Source organism: Oncorhynchus gorbuscha, linkage group LG14 (genome assembly GCF_021184085.1).
Source record: "Oncorhynchus gorbuscha isolate QuinsamMale2020 ecotype Even-year linkage group LG14, OgorEven_v1.0, whole genome shotgun sequence".
In the NCBI taxonomy this organism is placed as follows: Eukaryota; Metazoa; Chordata; class Actinopteri; order Salmoniformes; family Salmonidae; genus Oncorhynchus; species Oncorhynchus gorbuscha.
The window spans coordinates 39,219,068-39,240,500 of NC_060186.1; the positions used below are offsets into that span (position 1 = coordinate 39,219,068).

General features: G+C 43.2%; 1 protein-coding gene across 1 annotated transcript in view; it reads right to left on the reverse strand.

Annotated features, from left to right (window-relative positions):
- Window positions 1-21,433, reverse strand: part of rngtt (RNA guanylyltransferase and 5'-phosphatase) — a 146,023-nt gene that overhangs the window by 36,488 nt on the left and 88,102 nt on the right. Inside the window, exon 13 of the mRNA XM_046298024.1 lies at window positions 9,484-9,552. Within this exon, the coding sequence (XP_046153980.1) occupies window positions 9,484-9,552 (69 nt within the window). The remainder of the gene's footprint in view (window positions 1-9,483; window positions 9,553-21,433) is intronic.

A 21,433-nucleotide genomic window follows, 5' to 3' on the forward strand; every position in this document is an offset into this window, starting at 1 on the left:
GCTTTCAATGGTGCAGCTGTAGAACTTTTTGAGGATCTGAGGAAGATACGACGCTAATGATGATTAGAAAAAAAGTTGCATGAAAAGAGATCTGCTTTGTTTTTTTTGCACAGGCTGTACACACTTCATTAGTCTCTCCTTCACAATTTGGCAAGAATTGAGAATGCCTTGAATTTCCCAGCTGCATTTGCCCCCTCAAAAAAATCCATGCCTTTTGCGGCCAGTGGCCGTTGTGCTGAATATAATAATTATAGTTCCCTTCTCTCGGCTGCGTGCAAAAGCACCTCTCACTCACATGGATCTCCATCACGTGATCGGGTCTTTCTCACAGGTTACAAGTGAAGACAGACACAACGGGGACACAACTGTGCGTGTCCTTATCCAATTTCGAGGTGCATATTGAAGATATTGGAAGAACTGTCCACATTTACTTTGTCAGCCAACAAGATGAGTCATCATGTCATCTATGCACTGAAATAGCAAATGGAGGACGCTTTTGCCGTGGTTCATTTTCATGCCAGCTCGGTAGGCTATATATTAGGAAAGTTGAGAAATAAATATAGCAGGATGGGATCCTTCTCTTTTTAATAGAGGCATTCACTCTGTTCTCACGCAATTGCAGAGTCTATAGCAATGTTGCGCAACTTCCACTTGACCTCTTCATCCATTAAATATCTTGGAGTATATCTACCAAAAGATACACCCAAACTTTATTGCATGAATTACGATCACATCAACAAGAAAATATATGATGACCTAGACAGGTGGAATTCACTTCCCTTAGATCTTAGTAATAGAATTGAAACAATCCAAATGAACATCCTGCCGAGATTACTGTACTTGTTCCAATCACTGCCCATAGAAATCCCACCTAAACAGTTTAGGGAATGGGATAAACAGATATCAAGGTTTATCTGGAACAGTAAGAGACCAAGAATTAGATATGCAACATTACAATTACCAAAAAACTGTGGGGGTATGGCCTTACCAAACCTAAAAGATAATTTTGTCTCAGCCCAATTGAGACCTCTGGTGTGTTGGTGCAATTCAGAATACGAATCCAAATGGAAAGACATTGAGACTACTTTGACAGAGATAAAAATCGTCAGTTTTGGGAGACAAGGACATGGTAATAGAAATATACAATAGACAAAATCAGTGGATTATTTTCTCTCTTATTAAGACATGGTAGTTAAGCAAAATAATTTAGACAGAGATCAAACTGCTGAGTTGGCCCGCATACGACCCCAGCTTCATCCCTGCAACTCAGGACAGTAGATTTAAACATTGGACGCAGAAAGGCATCACATCATTCAGTACAATTATAAGGAATGGGGACCTAGATAACTTCCAAGACCTAAGTAAAAAACATGGCTTGGATAAACAAGATTTTTACAGATCCTACAAGTTCGACACTATTTCTTAAGGGAGATAAAAGTGATTTGAGCACCTCAAAAATGTATCCAAGTATGTACTAAAGCATACAACTTGGGGAGTAACAAAAAAAGCTTTACACCACTCCAGCTGATGCTTGGCATTACGCATGGTGATCTTAGGCTTGTGTGCGGCAGCTCGGCCATGGAAACCCGTTTCATGTAGCTCCCGACGAATAGTTCTTGTGCGGCTGTCGATCCCAGTAGTGAGTGGTGATGATTTTTACGCGCTTCAGCACTTAGCGGTCCCATTCTGTGAGCTTGTGTTGCCTACCAATTTGCGGCTGAGCCATTGTTGCTCCCTAGACGTTTGCACTTAACAATAACAGCACTTACAGTTGACCGGGGCAGCTCTAGACTTGTTGTGAAGATGGCATCCTATGACGGTGTCACAATGAAGAGCTCAGTGACTTTCAACAAGGCCATTCTACTTCCAGTGTTTGTCGATGGAGATTGCATGGCTGTTTGCTCGATTACATACATATAGACCTGTAAGCAACGGGTGTGGCTGAATTAGCCAAATCCACTAATTTGAAGGGGTGTATATGCTTTCAAAACGCATACTGCCTCCAGTACATTGCAAAGTGGTGTGTGACGTGCTGATGAATCCTACCCTTCCATTGCCGCAGCATTCAAAACAACTGAGAACTCGGAAATATCTAACTTCCGAAATGGGAACTCGGAACAAAACGAGCTCCGACTGGGAAAAATCTTTTTGTACAGTCATCCAACTTGGAATTCCAACTTGGGAACTCAGGCCTCTTTCTAGAGCTCCAACATTCCAACCTGAAGATCACTGATGTCATGATTTGACCATGTATTTTTCTCAGTTCCCTGTTATCTTGAAAGCACCATAAGATACTACAGCAGCAACTCTGGCGCTGTCGGACATATTTTCTACTCCAAGGCTCTGTATCTGTATGCGTTTATTAAATAAGATACATAACAAATCTACTGTACACACGCTGTAATTTTATTCCACAAAATTATGCAAATTAACCTATAGACCAATAAGCATGATCAGTCAAATGTATTTCTATTTCTACCAATGAATAGGCTAAAAAGCATTATTTCGTAATGGGATTGTTTCTTCTTCTCCCGGACAATTGGCCGGCGCAAATTTTATTAATCGGTTTATACATTTATTTTTAAATTGGACAAAAGCCGGCTAACAGAAACTGTGATGTAGAGTTATTTGGGGCATTGAATAGAGACAAGCAGAAAGAGAAACATTCTCCGAGGGCAGAGATACGGGCAATGGCTGATGCATTGGTTCAGAGCCAGATGGCACTGACGGCGTGCCAGGCCGCATTGGCAGAGAATGACACAGTGAAAAGGGGGGAGGGACACTGTACAGTAGCTTAATCAAGATCTGCACTTCATCTAATTCAATAATATATTTCTACTACTGTAGATGCTGTGTTTTTATTTAGAATACAGTACTGGGCTTATAGTAGTGATTGGCCACAGTACACACCTTGATGAGCCATTAAATTGGACAAGAGCCAGCCAAAAATCTCATAATAGCTAATTGGTGTTCAAAACTAAATTGAATGAGAGGAGAGGTTGGTGTTCTTCAGGAAGAAAATGAATTCTTAAAAACAAAAATACATGTAAATAAAAGAGAATGGAACCAGTCAAATTTGAATTGAAACGACCAGGTTTATTTGAAATGACCAAATGTCGGCCTTTAACCATCCGACTATTTCACACAATATTGTGCAAATATTTATATTTTTGAAAGACTTGCATTAACAGATGTTTTATGAAATTGTAATTATGAAGTGTATTCACAATTGCATGGTACGATGAGCTCTGCTCAACTTCAAATGCCGTGATTAATAAATGGAGTAGATATGCTCAAAGTTACCGTCTGGTGGTTTGAACGAGCAATAACGGCACGCACCATACTGTACCACGGTGTCCCGCATGCTATACCACAATATGAATGTAACTTTTAATTGAAGAACCACTGTAGGTAGAGCTCTATTGGAGAACACACCCTGGCTGCACCTCAAATGGCACCCTATTCCCTTTATAGTGCACTACTTAAACATTTCTCTCTCTTTGAACAGAGGCGCTTTGACGCAGTAACACATGGAATATGTATTAGCCCCCTGGTTAAACGTGTCAGGTAAGTCTGAATAAGAAAAGCAATTTATATCATGCTGTGATAATTATCAGTTAAATTTACAAGTTAAGTAACATACAGAGAGGTAAAGAGACCCGATGACAAGATGGATGGTATGGACAGCTGTCTCCCGGTTTCCTGTACTTGTCTTGAACATTTTCACACAGCCCACAGCTTCAAAACACACTGACAGGTTTGATTCGCACATGATGAAAAGCAATCACGGCAGGCTGTTCACCAAAGGCAGTACAGATGCTCCAAAATAGCTCATCAAGACAAACTATCAAGAGTTCTACTGAACTGAATGTTTCTCATTATATTAAAATGAATTGCAGATGTTTTCGCAGGTGAAGCAATATGCTTGTGTTTCTAGCTCCAACAGTGTAGTAATACCCAACAATAAAATTTAAAAAACACAGAAAAAAAGTGATATACTGTAAGATGAGCCATGACTAGAATACAGTATGTATATATATTAAATGGGTGAAACAGTATGTAAAACATGTTTAAAGTGACTAGTGTTTATAGGGCAGCAGTCTCTAAGGTGCAGGGTAGAGTATCGGGGGTAAGCCGCTAGAACAGAGACTGAGGTTCAGGGCAACTGTTTAACAGTCTGATGGCCTTGAAATAGAAGCTGTTTCTCAGTCTCTCCGTCCCAGCTTTGAAGCACTTGCACCGGAGTATGTGAGCGGAGAGCAGCTGGGTTGGATCGTGCCCAACTTGACTAGAGCGCGGAGCGAGATTCACAAAACCTGGTGCTTCGGCGTTCGCTCCCGCTCTAATTTCACTCCAGTAAGCACTTACTTCAAGAGCTCAGGACATGCCGCCCAGCATGCATGTGAAGTCTACTTGTGCGCTCCTATGGCCCCCTTGCTTTAGCTACTGTCATGGAGTTAAATATTTTAATAAAGAAACTGATAAAACACACAGACGCTAAATCAATGGGACTTACAAAGATGAGGACCAAAATCAAGAGAAGGCGTGCGGTGATGTAGTGTCAACAGCTCAAGAATCATTGTGGAATCTGAAAAGACACGTAGCCCGAAAGCATGACGGTGTACTTACTACAGTACGTGAACATGCTAAAAGCAAGGAACGAGGTGGGTAGATAACCATGCTCGCCATTGTAGCAAAAATAATAAACAAAAAATATGAGCTCTTAAACATTTAGTTCATTATTGTTCTATTTTCTATACAATAGGCCATAATTGATTATGGCCCAAAAGTCGTAGCATATTCAAGGACTTTCCATTTTGATTGGCTTATTTTGCCCAAAAACCTTTAGGCCTACCTAAATAAATAAAAACAACTCTGCATCTCTGCTCAGCTTGGCAAGAGTGGCCCAAAAAGTGTTTAGCATCCCCAGTGGCTCTTCAAGTATGAGTGAGGATATTCTCCACTCCTGGCCTGCTCTCCAGGCACCATCACATGAGCCTGAAGCCACAGACTGGCCAAATTCGTGTTTCTAAAAATGAATTCAATGGCACCAAGTCATTTTTTGTTAAATGTTTTATTTAGTCAGGCTATATGCACAAGTTAAAGACTATAATGATTCAATACAACAAAAAAGTCATTTAAATGCTTATTGCTTTATGTCCCTACCAGCCTATTGTGTCACACACGCAAATGCTTCACAATGTATTTATTTGTTGGCTTTAGCCTTGAAATAATAGAGCCTAAATAATTAATTTACGTTCTTTCTTTGGCTCCCTGTCTGGCTCCTGACCTATTTAGAGTGTTTATATGCTGTTTAATATGACATGTAGCCTATTGGAAATTATTGCTTTGCTTTTTACATTCACCTTTTAGTGTTTATTCAAATCCATATAGTTTGCTTTCAATAATTCAAAACCAAATGGTAGGTCCAGGTAGTCACAACAATAGATGGATGTTGGTTAAATTGTGAATTTAATGAATGGAGCGAATTTGGAGCGGTTTTTAGCGGAGAGGTTGGAAAGTATCTGGAGTGACATGAGCGAGACTTCCAGCTCACATACTCTGGCATCTACGGTCTTCTTTCTAAATGGTAGCGTGGTGAACAAGCCGTGGCTCGGGTGGCTTAAGTACTTGATGATCTTCTTGGCCTTCCTGTGTCACCGGGTGCTGTAGACACCTGGAGGGCAGGCAGTGTGCCCTCTGGAGAGCCATGTGGTCGCTTACGGTGAAATTGATACAGCCCGAAAGGATGCTCTCAATGGCGCATCTGTAGACGTGAGTGAAGTTCTTAGGGGCGAAGCCGAACTTGTTCAGCCTCCTGAAGTTGAAGAGGCGTTGTTGCGCCTTCACCACGCTCTTTGTATGAAGGGACCATTTCAAGTTGCTAGTGATGTGCACGACGAGGAACTTGGAAGCTTTTGACCCTCTCCACTATAGCTCTGTCGATGTGGGTGGGGGCGTGCTTTCTCCGCTGTCTCCTGTAGTCCACAATCAGCTCCTTTGTTTCGTTGACGTTGAGGGAAAGTATTTTCCTGACACCACTCCGCCAGGGCTCTCACCTTCTTCTTGTAGGCTGTCTTATCGTTGTTGGTAATAAGGCCTACCACTACTGTGTCGTCAGCAAACTTGATGATTGAGTTGGAGACGTGCGTGACTACACAGTCATGGGTGAACAGAGAGTACAGGAGGGGGCTGAGCACACACCCCTGTGGGGCCTGCGTGTTCAAATCATCATGGCGGAGGTGTTGTTGCCTACCTTCACCACTTGGGGTCGGCCCATCAGGAAGTCTAGGACCTAGTTGCACAGGGAGGAATTCAGACCCAGGGCCCTGAGATTAGTGATGAGCTTGGAGGGTACTATGGCGTTGGAAGGCTGAGCTGTAGTCAATGAACAGGATTCTTGCGTAAGTATTTATCTTGTCCAGGTAGGATAGGGCAGTGAGCAGTGCAATGGCGATTGCGTGGATCTGTTGGGGCGATAGGCGAATTGTAGTGGTCTAGTGAATCGGGTAAGGTGGAGATGATATGGTCCTTTACTAGCCGCTCAAAGCACTTCATGATGACAGCAGTGAGTGTTTACTCACGTCGGCCCCTTCACTGTGAACCTCGCTGTTGGTTTGAGGAGGGAGGAAGGTCATTCAGCAACATTATCCGGCCTGGCAGCCTCTCCTCCAGCAAGCCTATAGACAGCTCGGCCATTTCGGGTCCTACATCAGACCACCACATAAGCGTCCAAACCTCAAAAAAGTCCAGTATGCATCCAATCCGCCTCTTAGTCAGAACTGAGATACAATACAAGCATACAAGCTACAACAATACAAGCATCACAAACATAGGGTATGCAGACAGAGGCTTAGCCTGTGTTGCAAAAGGCACACTATTCCCTACACAGTGAGCTACTTTTAAAGAGGGCCCATACGGCTCAGGTCAAAACTACTGCACTATGTGAGGAATAGGGTGGGATTTGGGACACAACCTTATTGTGGGAGCCAGGCAAGGCTATTTCTACAGACGAAAAGTCAATGATGGCTCCCAAACATATTCTTTATTCTATGTTTATTTAAATGTGGAACATTTTGTGCCCGAGGGCTTTCTCAGCACAGTACCTAATGTAGCTAACTTGTTAAAAAAATAAATACAGCCATAAATTACAACAATGTACACTCTTGAATTTAATAGCAAAAAGATATACACGGAAAATGGACCGTAATTAGTATTTTCCACACAGCCCCTACTTACTCCTAAAGTGGGGCTTACGCTCCAAAGCCAATCATAAAAAGGGCTTCTGAGAAAATGGAAGAATTTCCAAGCCAGAACTGTTCAGAAAATATGCGAGGATCATCGATCAATGGAATTGTTATGAGGGAGAACAAGAAGGGTAAGAACAAAGTGGGAAAGAGGCAAACATGGTGGCTGCGTAACAAATGGCACCCTATATAGTGGACTACTTTTGAGTCCTATGCGCCCTGGTCAAAGGTAGTGCACTATAATGGAAATAGGGTGACATTTGGGAGCATCCAATGTACCCGGCTATAATGGGGGAACAGGAAATTACCACTGATATTAATAACATAAAACGACACATCAATTAGCTCCCCTGAAAGAGACGCCTATTCCCGTCAGAGAGCCAGCCACTCTGAGTTCCGGTGGAGTGCGGGGCTGCTACAGCCGCGCCAAACCTGCACTCTGCAGCCTAATTTCATTCCCAGCCCAGCACACCCAGGAAACTGGCTCCTGCTACCTGACAGCTACGGAGCTTTTCATATTCTTCAAACATTATTTCTAAAATTACAGAGCAACGCAAAACCAAAACTGTTCACGGCGAGGAGGGGGGGGTTGCAAACCAAAATAATGAGTTGTAGACGCTGGGGGAAAGTTCTGAATTAACCCAGGTAAGTGCTCAGGCTGCTGCTTGCTTTCAGACAAAATAGACTGACTTAAATGGCTAGTGCTATTATCGAGGCAAAACTTGATTCCTTGATGCACAGTCACTTGAGTGAGAATCCAATCTGACAACTTGGATCATAAGAAAAAGCCCCATGGCCATTGTTTTGCCCATAGGGAAATGACAACAGGAGTTGAAAAGCTGTTTTCTTCTAGCAGGTGCATGGCTGGACAAGCTCTCTCTCCAGCCCAAAGAAGGAATATAAATATTTCACCTGTGAACTAACAACTGATCGAATGAACATTCATCTCAAGGGATATAGGCAAACAGGTTGGATTTTTAGGTGGAGTCCAAATCTACCCTCATTTCCTAGTTAGGGTCAAGGTTCTACGTATTTTACTTCCCTTCTATGCCTGTCTATTGATCCGTGTTGTCTTTGTCAAATAGTCCCATCTCCTGGTTTGGCTATTTCAGTGATGATCAATCACTTTCTTGTTGCTACTCAATGATTTACAGCTGGACCAGGGATATGAAATCAATATTGTAACACACAGACATAAGGAAGAAGACAAGGCTTCTGATGGCAAATAAATGAGAACTCAGAGAGGAGGTCAGGGCAAAACAGCCCTCAACACAAGAAAGGGAAAAGTAGTTAAATACATAGACACTGCTTGATAGTTTGTTTGACACCTACCGTAGCAGCTAACTAAAGCACAGACTGAGTAAAGCATATTTTTTACGAGACTAAATGTCTAACACCTGTGGCGCCAAACTAGAGAATTCGTGAAGGTAGTACCCCGACGGTATTTGGAAGAGACGGGGTTGATGCACGTCGCACAATGTGCAGCATCAGAGAGAAGGCGTTGAGTCCGATCGGAATAGCAACTTGTATGTAAAACACTCTGCCTCCCTGCGCCCAATCAATCTGAACGTCTGCAGGTGTGCACAGCTGCACACCACTTCTGATTCTACTTACCTCCACCACATATCTCTCTCTAAATGCCACCCCTTCCGTTACGCTGTGCAGACACTATCGGTTATCTGAGGTGATGTTGTGCTTATTAATTGACTATGTACAGAGCCATGTTGTATCTCTCCAGAGAAAAACACGTCTCTGCAAACTATCCAAATAGGGGACACTGTCCCTCCTTGAGGGAGGCATATGATGATGAAGTCCACGATTCATTCCCCATATAAGGGTAATCTTCCCCGGGACCGCTGCTGTAATAATATCATCACAACATTGTAAGAGTAGTGTTGGTAGAGAAAGCTATTTCCCACCAACACAAAGCAGAGATGGCCTTCCTACCTTGACCCTTTTACAGTGCTGACAGTGGCTGTTCCACACGTGTCTGACCTGTGGACTGTGTGAGTGCAGTTTTGGGCATCCCTTCCTTCACAGTGACAGGAGGGCAGGTAGAGGTGACTGACAAAGAGCGAGCCTAACAAATAACCTTCTCCAGAAACCTGAGGTGGAGTCCTACCCCGCTGCCTTATTATTAGAGGGAGGTCGATGAAAACTTGGTGCTGCTGTGCAATTAGCCTGTAGACATAACCCAGTGCTTTGACACAAATAACAGTGTTTAAGACCGACTCACCCCGCAAGGCTGGAAGATAAGGCCGTCGACTTCATGGCTGACCTGGGACGTGAAGCTGCCTTCCAGGAGCTAGAAAAACACAACAGGAGATATCATCAGCAACAGGACAGACAGACAGTTACTGTACAGCAAGGAATGGAAATAACAAGCTGGAGTCTGGTTAATAGAATGACATCTATATCCTCCTACAAGCTCACACAAAATAACCATGGATTGCATCCCAAAAGGCACCCTATTACCTTTATAGTGCACTACTTTTGACCAGAGCCCTATTGGCCATCTGTCAAAAGTAGTGCACTATGTAGGGTATAGGGTGCCATTTGGTTTCTATTATAAGACAGAAAAGCAATCCTTGTAGAACTATGCTGGAGGCTATCTTTTCCACCCACCAATCTATCAATATACAGTAACGCACAATGTATTGTCTATCGTGTTACTGTATCAGTATCAAGCACTCATCTCAGTGATTGATATCACATCAATCAAGTTGGAAACATCAATGCACAGTTGCACACCATTTGACAGTTTAGGCTTAGGTTAATGACCGAAAAATCACAGACCACATAAAAACTTAGGCTCATGATGGCAGGAAAAGAGAGGCTTGTTCAGCTCCTCGATTAAGGATGACAGATGTTCAGCGAAAGACAATCTACAGTACCATATTGTCTGAGGCATCCCCAGGAGAGGAGACTTAGATAGGCTACTGTAAAAACTATATTCATCTGAGATTAAGCTGTACTACATAATCAGCAAGCTGAATATGGTCTTCAAATAAAGACAGCCAAGAGCAGAACATTTAGAGTGCTATAAGTTAGGCGTTAAAGCTCAGGGCCAGAGAGTTTAGTTTAAGATTTATGGTCACAACAGAATTTGCATTGGAAATCTTCAGTACAGACCCTATGTTCCTCCAGGAACAAAGAGGACTAAGTAAGAATGTAAGATTTACCTTGAAGTACTAATCTGACCATGGCTTACATTATAGAGTAAGCAAACTCAAAATGAATCGTGCAGTGGGGAATATGACCTAATAGTCTAAGGCTTTGTATCCTGAGGATGAGAAGCACCCAGTCCATGTTGAATCAAACACTGTGGGGATGAATCTAAGTACAGAAGTGACACTGGCTGACAACAAAGCCCAAGTCTGCACAATACTGCTGTCTCACGCTGAGAATCGTGACAACAATTGCAAAACATTTGAACTAAAATCAAAGTTTTGGTCTCGACACAGGTTTGCATGTGTTAAAGCTGGTGAAGCTAAATGCTTTTGTTACTAGCTCCAACGGTGCAGTAGAATGGCTAGCAACAAATAGAAGAAAAAAAAGAAATAAAAAAAAAACACAATCCAAAGTAGATACAGTGACTTATTCTTGACTTATTCCACATATTGTTGTGTTACAGCCTTATTATACACACAATACCCCATAATTACAAAGCAAAAACAGGTTTGAGACATTTTTGCAAAAAATAAAAAACAGAAATACCTTATTTACATAAGTATTCCAGACCCTTTGCTTTGAGATTCAAAATTGAACTGAGGTACATCCTGTTTTCATGAATCATCCTTGAGATGTTTCTACAACTTGATCGGAGTCTACCTGTTGTAAATTCAATTGATTGGACATGATTTGGAAAGGCACACACCTGTCTATGTAAGGCCCCACAGTTGACAGCACATGTCAGAGCAAAACCCAAGCTATGAGGTCGAAGGAATTGTCCGTAGAGCTCCGAGACAGATCTGGAGAAGGGTACCAAAACAATTGTGCAGCATTGAAGGTGCCCAACAACACAGTGGCTTCCACCATTCTTAAATGGAAGACGTTTGGAACCACCAAGATTCTTCTTAGAGCTGGCTGCCCGGCCAAACTTGAGCAATCGGGGGAGAAGGGCCTTGGTCAGGGAGGTGAACAAGAGCTCTGACAGAGCTCCAGAGTTCAGCTTTGGAGATAGGAGAACCTTCCAGAAGGACAACCATCTCTGCAGCACTCAACCAAAATCAGGCCTTTATGCTAGAGTGACCAGATGGAAGCCACTCCTCAGTAAAAGGCACATGACAGCACTCTTGGACTTGCCAAAAGGCACCTAAATGACTCTGCCAAAAGGCACCTAAATGACTCTCAGCCCATGAGAAACAAGATTCGGCCTCCCGAGTGGCGCAGTGGTTAAAGGTGCTGTACGGCAGCGCCAGCTGTGCCACCAGAGACTCTGGGTTCGTGCCCAGGCTCTGTCGCGACCGGGAGGTCCGTGGGGCGACGCACAATTGGCCTAGCGTCGTCCGGGTTAGGGAGGGCTTGGCCGGTAGGGATATCGTTGTCTCATCGCGCACCAGCGACTCCTGTGGCGGGCCGGGCATAGTGCACGCTAACCAAGGTTGCCAGGAGCACGGTGTTTCCTCCGACACATTGGTGCGGCTGGCTTCCGGGTTGGATGAGTGCTGTGTTAAGAAGCAGTGCGGCTTAGTTGGGTTGTGTATCGGAGGACACATGACTTTCAACCTTAGTCTCTCCCGAGCCCGTATGGGAGTTGTAGTGATGAGACAAGATAGTAGCTACTAACAATTGGATACCATGAAATTGGGTGAAAAAAGGGGTAAAAAAAAAAGAGAGAGAAACAAGCTCTGATGAAACCAAGATTAAAATCTTTGGCCTGAATGCCAAGAGCCACATCTGGAGGAAACCTGGCACCATCCCTACAGTGAAGCATGGAGGTGGCAGCATCATGCTGTGGGGAAGTTTTTCAGCGGCAGGGACTGGGAAACTAGTCAGGGTCGAGGCAAAGATGAACGGAGCAAAGTGCAGAGATTCTTTATGAAAACATTCTCCAGAGCGCTCAGCACCTCATACTGGGGTGAAGGTTCACCTTCCAAGAGGACAAAGACCGTAAGCACACAGCCAAGACAACACAGGAGTGTCTTCGGGACAAGTCTCTGAATGTCCTTGAGTGGCCCAGCCAGAGCCCGGACTTGAACTCGATCTAACATCTCTGGAGAGACCTGAAAATAGCTGTGCAGCAACGCTCTCCATCCAACCTGACAGAGCTTGAGAGGATTTGCAGAGAAGAATGGGAGAAACTCCCCAAATGCAGGTGTCCCAAGCTTTTAGTGTCATACCCAAGAAGACTCAATGCTGTAATCACTGCTAACGGTGCTTCAACAAAGTACTGATTAAAGGGTCTGAATACTTATGTAAATGTGATATTTCAGAGTTTTATTTATAAAACATTAGAACAAAATTATAAAAACCTGTTTTTACTTTGTCATTATCGGGTATTGTGTGAAGATTGATGAGAAGAAAGAAAAATCTAATTGTAGATAGCCGGCTAGTGATGGCTGTTCAACAGTCTGATGGCCTGGTGACAGAAGCTGTTTCTCAGTCTTTCGGTCTCTGTCTGCTAGATGGTAGCAAAGTGAACAGCCTGTGCTCGGGTGGCTGAGGTCCTTAATGATCTTCTTGGCCTTCCTTGGACAGAGTGCTGTAAATGTCCTGGGAGGTCAGGCAGTGTGCCACCGGTGATGCGTTGGGCTGACCACACCAACCTCTGGAGAACCATGAGGTAGAGGGTGGTGCAGTTGCCTTACCAGGCGGTGATGCTGCTCAACAGAAGGCTCTCAAAAAAGTGCATCTGTAGAAGATCCACAATCAGCTGTTACACTGTGTGGCCTAATATAAAAGAGCGGAGTTGGAGCAGCCTGTGGCGACATGCAGGCTGGCTGTATTATTATTAGTGATGTTGGCCCTGATGCGGAGGTAGCAGCAAGCTGAGGCCCTGTGGTAAAAAGCCTAGAGGAGGAACGGAGGGACGCAAGCAGCCAGCCAGGCTGTTCAACAGAGGCACAGACAGCTGCCAGATGGGAGAGACAGATACAGCCCAAAGCTAGGCATAGGGGCATCAGGGAGCGGGTATTAATATGAATATGCAGTTTATTGGGATGAATCTTATCCTGGAGGCAGAGCGATTTCTACTAGATGGGCCAGTGGCAAAGTAAAAATGTGCAATATATTGTAAAAATTCATGAAAACAAAAAATTGCTTTTCCGTCTTAATTTGAAGTTAGGCATAAGGTTAGCAGTGCGGTTAATGTTTGGCTTAAAAGTTAGGTTTAGGTTTAAAATAAGATTGTATGACTTTGTGAATGTGCCAGCTAGTGACTACCCTACAGAGCCGCCTGCAGTACATGAGTCATCCCAATAAATACCAATCTGCTATTAATATGGGCACTGTACATCAGCCTCAAAGTACGAATAAACAACTCACAGTTCAGTTCATTCATTCATCTTTCCAGTGGTGTAAAGCACTTATGTAGAAGGACAAAAATGTTCAAATTCACACACTTATCAAGAGAACAACCCTGGTCAGCCATACTGACTCTGATCTGGCGGACTTACTAAACACGCATGCTTAATATGTAAATTATGTTTTGAGTGTTGGAGACAGCCCCTGGCTATCCGTAAAAAAAGAAATAACTAACCAAATGAAATTGTGCCGTCTGGTTTGCTTAATACAGTGGGGAGAACAAGTATTTTTATACATTGCCAATTTTGCAGGTTTTCCTACTTACAAAGCATGTAGACGTCTGTAATTTTTATCATATGTACACTTCAACTATGAGAGACAGACTCTAAAACAAAAATCCAGAAAAATCACATTGTATGATTTTTTTGGCCCACTCCTCCATACAGACCTTCTCCAGATCCTTCAGGTTTCGGGGCTGTCGCTGGGAAATACGGACTTTCAGCTCCCTCCAAAGATGTTCTATTGGGTTCAGGTCTGGAGACTGGCTAGGCAACTCCAGGACCTTGAGATGTTTCTTACGGAGCCACTCCTTAGTGGCTGTGTGTTTTGGGTCGTTGTCATGCTGGAAGACCCAGCCACGACACATCTTCAATGCTCTTACTGAGGGAAGGAGGTTGCTGGCCAAGATCTCACGATACATGGCCCCATCCATCCTCCCTTAATACAGTGCAGTCGTCCTGTCCCCTCTGCAGAAAAGCATCCCCAAAGAATGATGTTTCCACCTCCATGCTTCACGGTTGGGATGGTGTTCTTGGGGTTGTACTCATCCTTCTTCTTCCTCCAAACACGGCAAGTGGAGTTTAGACCAAAAAGCTATATTTTTGTCTCATCAGACCACATGACCTTCTCCCATTCCTCCTCTGGATCATCCAGTGGGTTATTGGCAAACTTCAGACAGGCCTTGACATGCGTTGGCTTGAGCAGTGGGACCTTGCGTGCGCTGCAGGATTTTAGTCCATGGCGGCGTAGTGTGTTACTAATGGTCCTTTGAGACTGTGGTTCCAGCTCTCTTCAGGTCATTGACCAGGTCCTGCCGTGTACTTCTGGGCTGATCCCTTACCTTCCTCATGATCATTGATGCCCCACGAGGTGAGATCTTGCATGGAGCCCCAGACCGAGGGTGATTGACCGTCATCATTTTCTAATAATTGCGCCAACAGTTGTCGTCTTCTCACCAAGCTGCTTGCTTATTGTCCTGTAGCCCATCCCATCCTTGTGCAGGTCTACAATTGTATCCCTGATGTCCTTACAAAGCTCACTGGTCTTGGCCATTTTGGAGAGGTTGGAGTCTGTTTGATTGAGTGTGTGGACAGGTGTCTTTTATACAGGTAACGAGTTCAAACAGGTGCAGTTAATACAGGTAATGAGTGGAGAACAGGAGTGCTTCTTAAAGAAAAACGAACAGGTCTGTGAGAGACGGAATTCTTACTGGTTGGTAGGTGATCAAATACTTATTTGCAATAAAATGCAAATTAATTACTTAAAAATCATACAGTGTGATTTTCAGGATCTTTTATATTCCGCCTCTCACAGTTGAAGTGTACCTATGATAAAAATGACAGACCTCTACATGCTTTGTAAGTAGGAAAACCTGCAAAATCGGCAGTGTATCAAATAATTGTTCTCCCCACTGTATATAGATTTTTTTTAAAGTATTTAATACTTATAATTTTGATACTTAAGTATATTTTAGCAATTACATTTACTTTTGATACTTAAGTATAAGTAAAACCAAATACGCTTAGACTTTTACTCAAGTAGTATTTTACTGGGTGACTTATTTTTCCTTTTCTATTAAGGTATCTTTACTTTTACTCAAGTATGAAAATTGGGTACTTTTCCCACCACTGATTCTTTCAGACAAGTCAGACAGACAACGTACCCTGCATGCAAACACTACCATTGTTATGAACAAACTACATTTACATGTCCATAAATAACAGTGAAATATAAATTAAAGTGGAGTTCAATTTCATTGCCATGGCAGCTCATTATATACTCATTATCTATGCAAACAGCATTTTACTCAAACACAGAACAAATGCTGAAAACAGTTGAAAATGTGTGACACATTTCAAAATGTCACCACGGGTGGTGGTAGCAATGCAACGTGGCTGCTAAAATATCTCCAAATGTCACATTGCAGTCTCTTTACAACAACCAGAGCGTGAATTAATGCCAACGTAAGTCATGAAAACAACCAAGAGATGAACAACAAAGGAAGATCATAAGAGTCCTTCTTGCCACTCTTTTGTATCCATAGTTTTACAATCTCAATGGTTTACAAACAATTAGCCAGGAGTTATTTTTCTCCATGTGCCATAAGTGCTATAACATGAGTGGTAAACGGGATAACGGACAAAAAATGCCATTGCTCCTCTATAAGTACAGTCCTGCCAGAAGGCAGGTTAAGGTATCATATCCACCAGGAGAGAGAGGAGACAGAGCTGAAATACAAACAGCATTATACAAGGCAGGAACATAACAACAATCATATTAACACAGAACAGTCATCACTGTATCAAACTTGCCGAGTGACTGGAGTCAGTGACACTTAGTCATCATGTCTAATCATGGAGAATGAAGAGTCTTTCTCTCTGTATTGTCAGAATCTGACATTTAAGTTAGATTAGGCTGTGTGTATGGTACAAGAGCCTGTAGCTAGGAGACAGAGGTACTTCAGATGGCGCTTCTGCACTCTGAAGTCAGGAGGAGGAATGAGAAGAAAGGAGAGAGGTCGTTCCACCTCAAAAAGCACAAGAGGATTGAGACACCCACCATCTCAGATCGTTCTGAGATCATTTCTGAACTTAGAAACAGATAACATTAGCATTTCTTCAACGATATTTTGTTGAAATATAATTTTATTTATGTTAAATTAAGTCAATTGATTGCACCCAAATTGGCAATTTTAAATTATAGGATTCATATAATATTAAATAAACGTAGTACACAACATCTGATTTGGATCCCCCAAAATTGTAACAATGAGTAAGACATGAGGATTCCAAAGAAAGGGTCAAAAGCCCCACACGGGCCACCCACGCCGATCCCAACCCATCAAACAAGTATACAGTATCAGTTCTCTGTTTGACGAGTAGTATGGAGCTGCGGATCAGAGTATTGTTTATTCATCCTATGTAAAGCATTCTCAATGAATTTGGTGATGTTTTTTCCCCTGTTCAGAGAAAATCATTGAAGTTGTTAGGTTTATGTCCCATCCTACATCCTGACATTACCAGGTTCTGACCACTACAGGGTGCTGCTCCTACTATTAGTTTATTATTTTTTAAGAACCCCCCCACCCCCTCAATGTTAAATAGATAGTTCACCCAAATTACAAAATGACATATTGGTTTCCTTAGCCTGTAAGCAGTCTATGGACAAGGTACGACAGCAACCCATGCTTCGATTTTGTTTACCTGGCCACTGTTTCGAAGGTACCATTGACTTACATTGGATTTGTGCAACAAACGCTACAAAGTTAGCATTTGAAACAGTGGCCAGGTAAACATAACCAAAACATGGGTTGCTGTCATACATTTTCAATAGACTGCTTACAGGCTAAGGAAACCAAAATTAAATGTTCTAATGTGGGTGATTAAAAAATAAATCACCCAATAGCAGGAGCAGCACCATCTAGTGGTCAGAAGGTGGTAATATAAGGATGTAGGATCAGGATGGGACATAAACTGAACTTCAATGACTAATTTCTGACAAGAAAAAAAATGTTCACAGAGAATGCATTACATAAGATGAAGAAACAATACTCCAAGCCGTAGCTCCATATCAAATCAAATCAAATCAAATTTATTTATATAGCCCTTCGTACATCAGCTGATATCTCAAAGTGCTGTACAGAAACCCAGCCTAAAACCCCAAACAGCAAACAATGCAGGTGTAAAAGCACGGTGGCTAGGAAAAACTCCCTAGAAAGGCCAAAACCTAGGAAGAAACCTAGAGAGGAACCGGGCTATGTGGGGTGGCCAGTCCTCTTCTGGCTGTGCCGGGTAGAGATTATAACAGAACATGACCAAGATGTTCAAATGTTCATAAATGACCAGCATGGTCAAATAATAATAAGGCAGAACAGTTGAAACTGGAGCAGCAGCACAGTCAGATGGACTGGGGACAGCAAGGAGCCATCATGTCAGGTAGTCCTGGGGCACGGTCCTAGGGCTCAGGTCCTCCGAGAGAGAGAAAGAAAGAGAGAATTAGAGAGAGCATATGTGGGGTGGCCAGTCCTCTTCTGGCTGTGCCAGGTGGAGATTATAACAGAACGTGGCCAAGATGTTCAAATGTTCATAAATGACCAGCATGGTTGAATAATAGTAAGGCAGAACAGTTGAAACTGGAGCAGGAGCATGGCCAGGTGGACTGGGGACAGCAAGGAGTCCTCATGTCAGGTAGTCCTGGGACATGGTCCTAGGGCCCAGGCCAGTTGAAACTGGAGCAGCAGCATGGCCAGGTGGACTGGGGACAGCAAGGAGTCATCATGTCAGGTAGTCCTGGGGCATGGTTCTAGGGCTCAGGTCCATCCTGAGACAAGGCCGAGTATAGCCCACAAAGATCTCCGACACGGTACAACCCAAGGGGTGGGGGGAACCCAGACAGGCCGACCACAACAGTGAATCAACCCACCCAGGTGACGCATCCCCCCCAGGGACGGCACGAGAGAGCCCCAGCAAGCCAGTGACTCAGCCCCGTAACAGGGTTAGAGGCAGAGAATCCCAGTGGAAAAAGGGGAACCGGCCAGGCAGAGACAGCAAGGGCGGTTCGTTGCTCCAGAGCCTTTCCGTTCACCTTCCCACTCCTGGGCCAGACTACACTCAATCATATGACCCACTGAAGAGATGAGTCTTCAGTAAAGACTTAAAGGTTGAGACCGAGTTTGCGTCTCTGACATGGGTAGGCAGACCGTTCCATAAAAATGGAGCTCTATAGGAGAAAGCCCTGCCTCCAGCTGTTTGCTTAGAAATTCTAGGGACAATTAGGAGGCCTGCGTCTTGTGACCGTAGCGTACGTATAGGTATGTACGGCAGGACCAAATCAGAGAGGTAGGTAGGAGCAAGCCCATGTAATGCTTTGTAGGTTAGCAGTAAAACCTTGAAATCAGCCCTTGCTTTGACAGGAAGCCAGTGTAGAGAGGCTAGCACTGGAGTAATATGATCACATTTTTTGGTTCTAGTCAGGATTCTAGCAGCCGTATTTAGCACTAACTGAAGTTTATTTAGTGCTTTATCCGGGTAGCCGGAAAGTAGAGCATTGCAGTAGTCTAACCTAGAAGTGACAAAAGCATGGATTAATTTTTCTGCATCATTTTTGGACAGAAAGTTTCTGATTTTTGCAATGTTACGTAGATGGAAAAAAGCTGTCCTCGAAATGGTCTTGATATGTTCTTCAAGAGAGAGATCAGGGTCCAGAGTAACGCCGAGGTCCTTCACAGTTTTATTTGAGACGACTGTACAACCATTAAGATTAATTGTCAGATTCAACAGAAGATCTCTTTGTTTCTTGGGACCTAGAACAAGCATCTCTGTTTTGTCCGAGTTTAATAGTAGAAAGTTTGCAGCCATCCACTTCCTTATGTCTGAAACACATGCTTCTAGCGAGGGCAATTTTGGTGCTTCACCATGTTTCATTGAAATGTACAGCTGTGTGTCATCCGCATAACAGTGAAAGTTTACATTATGTTTTCGAATAACATCCCCAAGAGGTAAAATATATAGTGAAAACAATAGTGGTCCTAAAACAGAACCTTGAGGAACACCGAAATGTACAGTTGATTTGTCAGAGGACAAACCATTCACAGAGACAAACTGATATCTTTCCGACAGATAAGACCTAAACCAGGCCAGAACATGTCCGTGTAGACCAATTTGGGTTTCCAATCTCTCCAAAAGAATGTGGTGATCGATGGTATCAAAAGCAGCACTAAGGTCTAGGAGCACGAGGACAGATGCAGAGCCTCGGTCCGATGCCATCAAAATGTCATTTACCACCTTCACAAGTGCCGTCTTATTACTTATATTACTCAAACATAGTGAACTGATATTGTATATTCATTGTTGGGTTGGGATTGGCAAGGGGGAGTCGGTTGGTGGCTTTGAACCATTTCTTTGGAATCCTCATGTCTTACTCATTTAAAAAAAAAATGCATGTCCAAATCAGATGTTATGTACCATCTTTGTTGAATATTATATGAATCGTATAATTTAAAAAATGCCAATTTGGGTGCAATCAATTAGCTTAATTTCCCAAATGAAATTATATTTCAACAAAATAATGTTGCAGGTATGCTAATCTTACCGTTTCTAACTACAGAAACGATTTCAGAACAATCTGAAAGGGTGGGTGTCATGGCTTGCTGAAATGACATGGAACAACACAGATGAGCGGAAAGGTGAGATTAGGAGGCTGTCAACAAGTGGCCTAAGGCACAGTCAACACGTAGGAAATGTGAGGTATCCGCTTATTACTTAGAAACAATGTTTCATCACAATGGAGCTAAACACACAAAAGACCTGCACCAGCCAGATTTCTTTATCGTGAGGCGCAATTGCTTTCGGGAGTCAAATTCTCCAATGTCAAACATCGTTAAGATGCAAAGAATGTGTTAGGGGGGAATAATGAAATAAGCCTCTATCAGAATGGCTGCTCGGTGGCTAAGTGGTGAAGACCTGCCAATTGCCACAGTTGGAAAATTAGATAAAGTGGTGGTAATGGTTCCTTCAGCTGGCAGTAGATAACCCAAGACAGTACTTGACAGTGACTATTACCACTAAAGAGAAGCATCAGGGCAACCTGGAATGGAATAATAGTGAGTCATTCCGGTTCCATACTGAAGTTCTACTTTCCATATAAAGAATACAATTATTGTGCTTCCAGCCAGACAGAAAAATAACTGCTGTTGTCTTTATGATGCAACTCTATGTAGGAGGCACACTGGTCTATCTGGAGTTCCCTTTCAGTTCTTTGACACCATAGTACACCCACCACCTCCAATGCATCTCCAAGCCATCTGAGAGAAAGATTGAAAGAGGGAGACAGGGAGAGGTGAACACGAGGTGGAGGAAAGATGAGCCAAGGGAGACCTCCACCGACGCACCCACCTCCATAGAGGAAGTTCCCTTGGAGCTATGGTTGCTTGGAAGCTACAGAGAGGGGGCCGCAGCCCAGCAGCCCAGGCTTTCATGCTAAACCTGTTAAGGCAGGATTCACAAAGCCTTCGCCTGGAAGGCCTGCGGAGAAGATGAAATCACACAGTCCTATTAGGAGATCTATCAGGCTTCCACAGGAGACGTCAAGCGGAAGGAGGGATTAACTACTGTACCTGATGACTAGCGTGGCACTCGGCGGAGAGACAAAAGGTAAAATGTAGTACCCATCTTCATGCCATGATGATGGAATAGAAGTCAGTGTATTTTTCTCCCCTACAATTGAACGTCAAGGTTAAATTTCACAGTGGCACAGTAATGAATCATAGTTGGGTCGGAGAAGGGCTGAGTAACATTAAAACAACAACGAGCATGCCATCCTCCCTGCAATCTTTTTTGTTGTTGTTGTGTGGGTAGATCAGCTTTAATATTGCAGATAGATTGTAGCTTCCATCAATGTAATTGTCTGCATCACTTCCAATCACCCATATATTTTATTGTGAA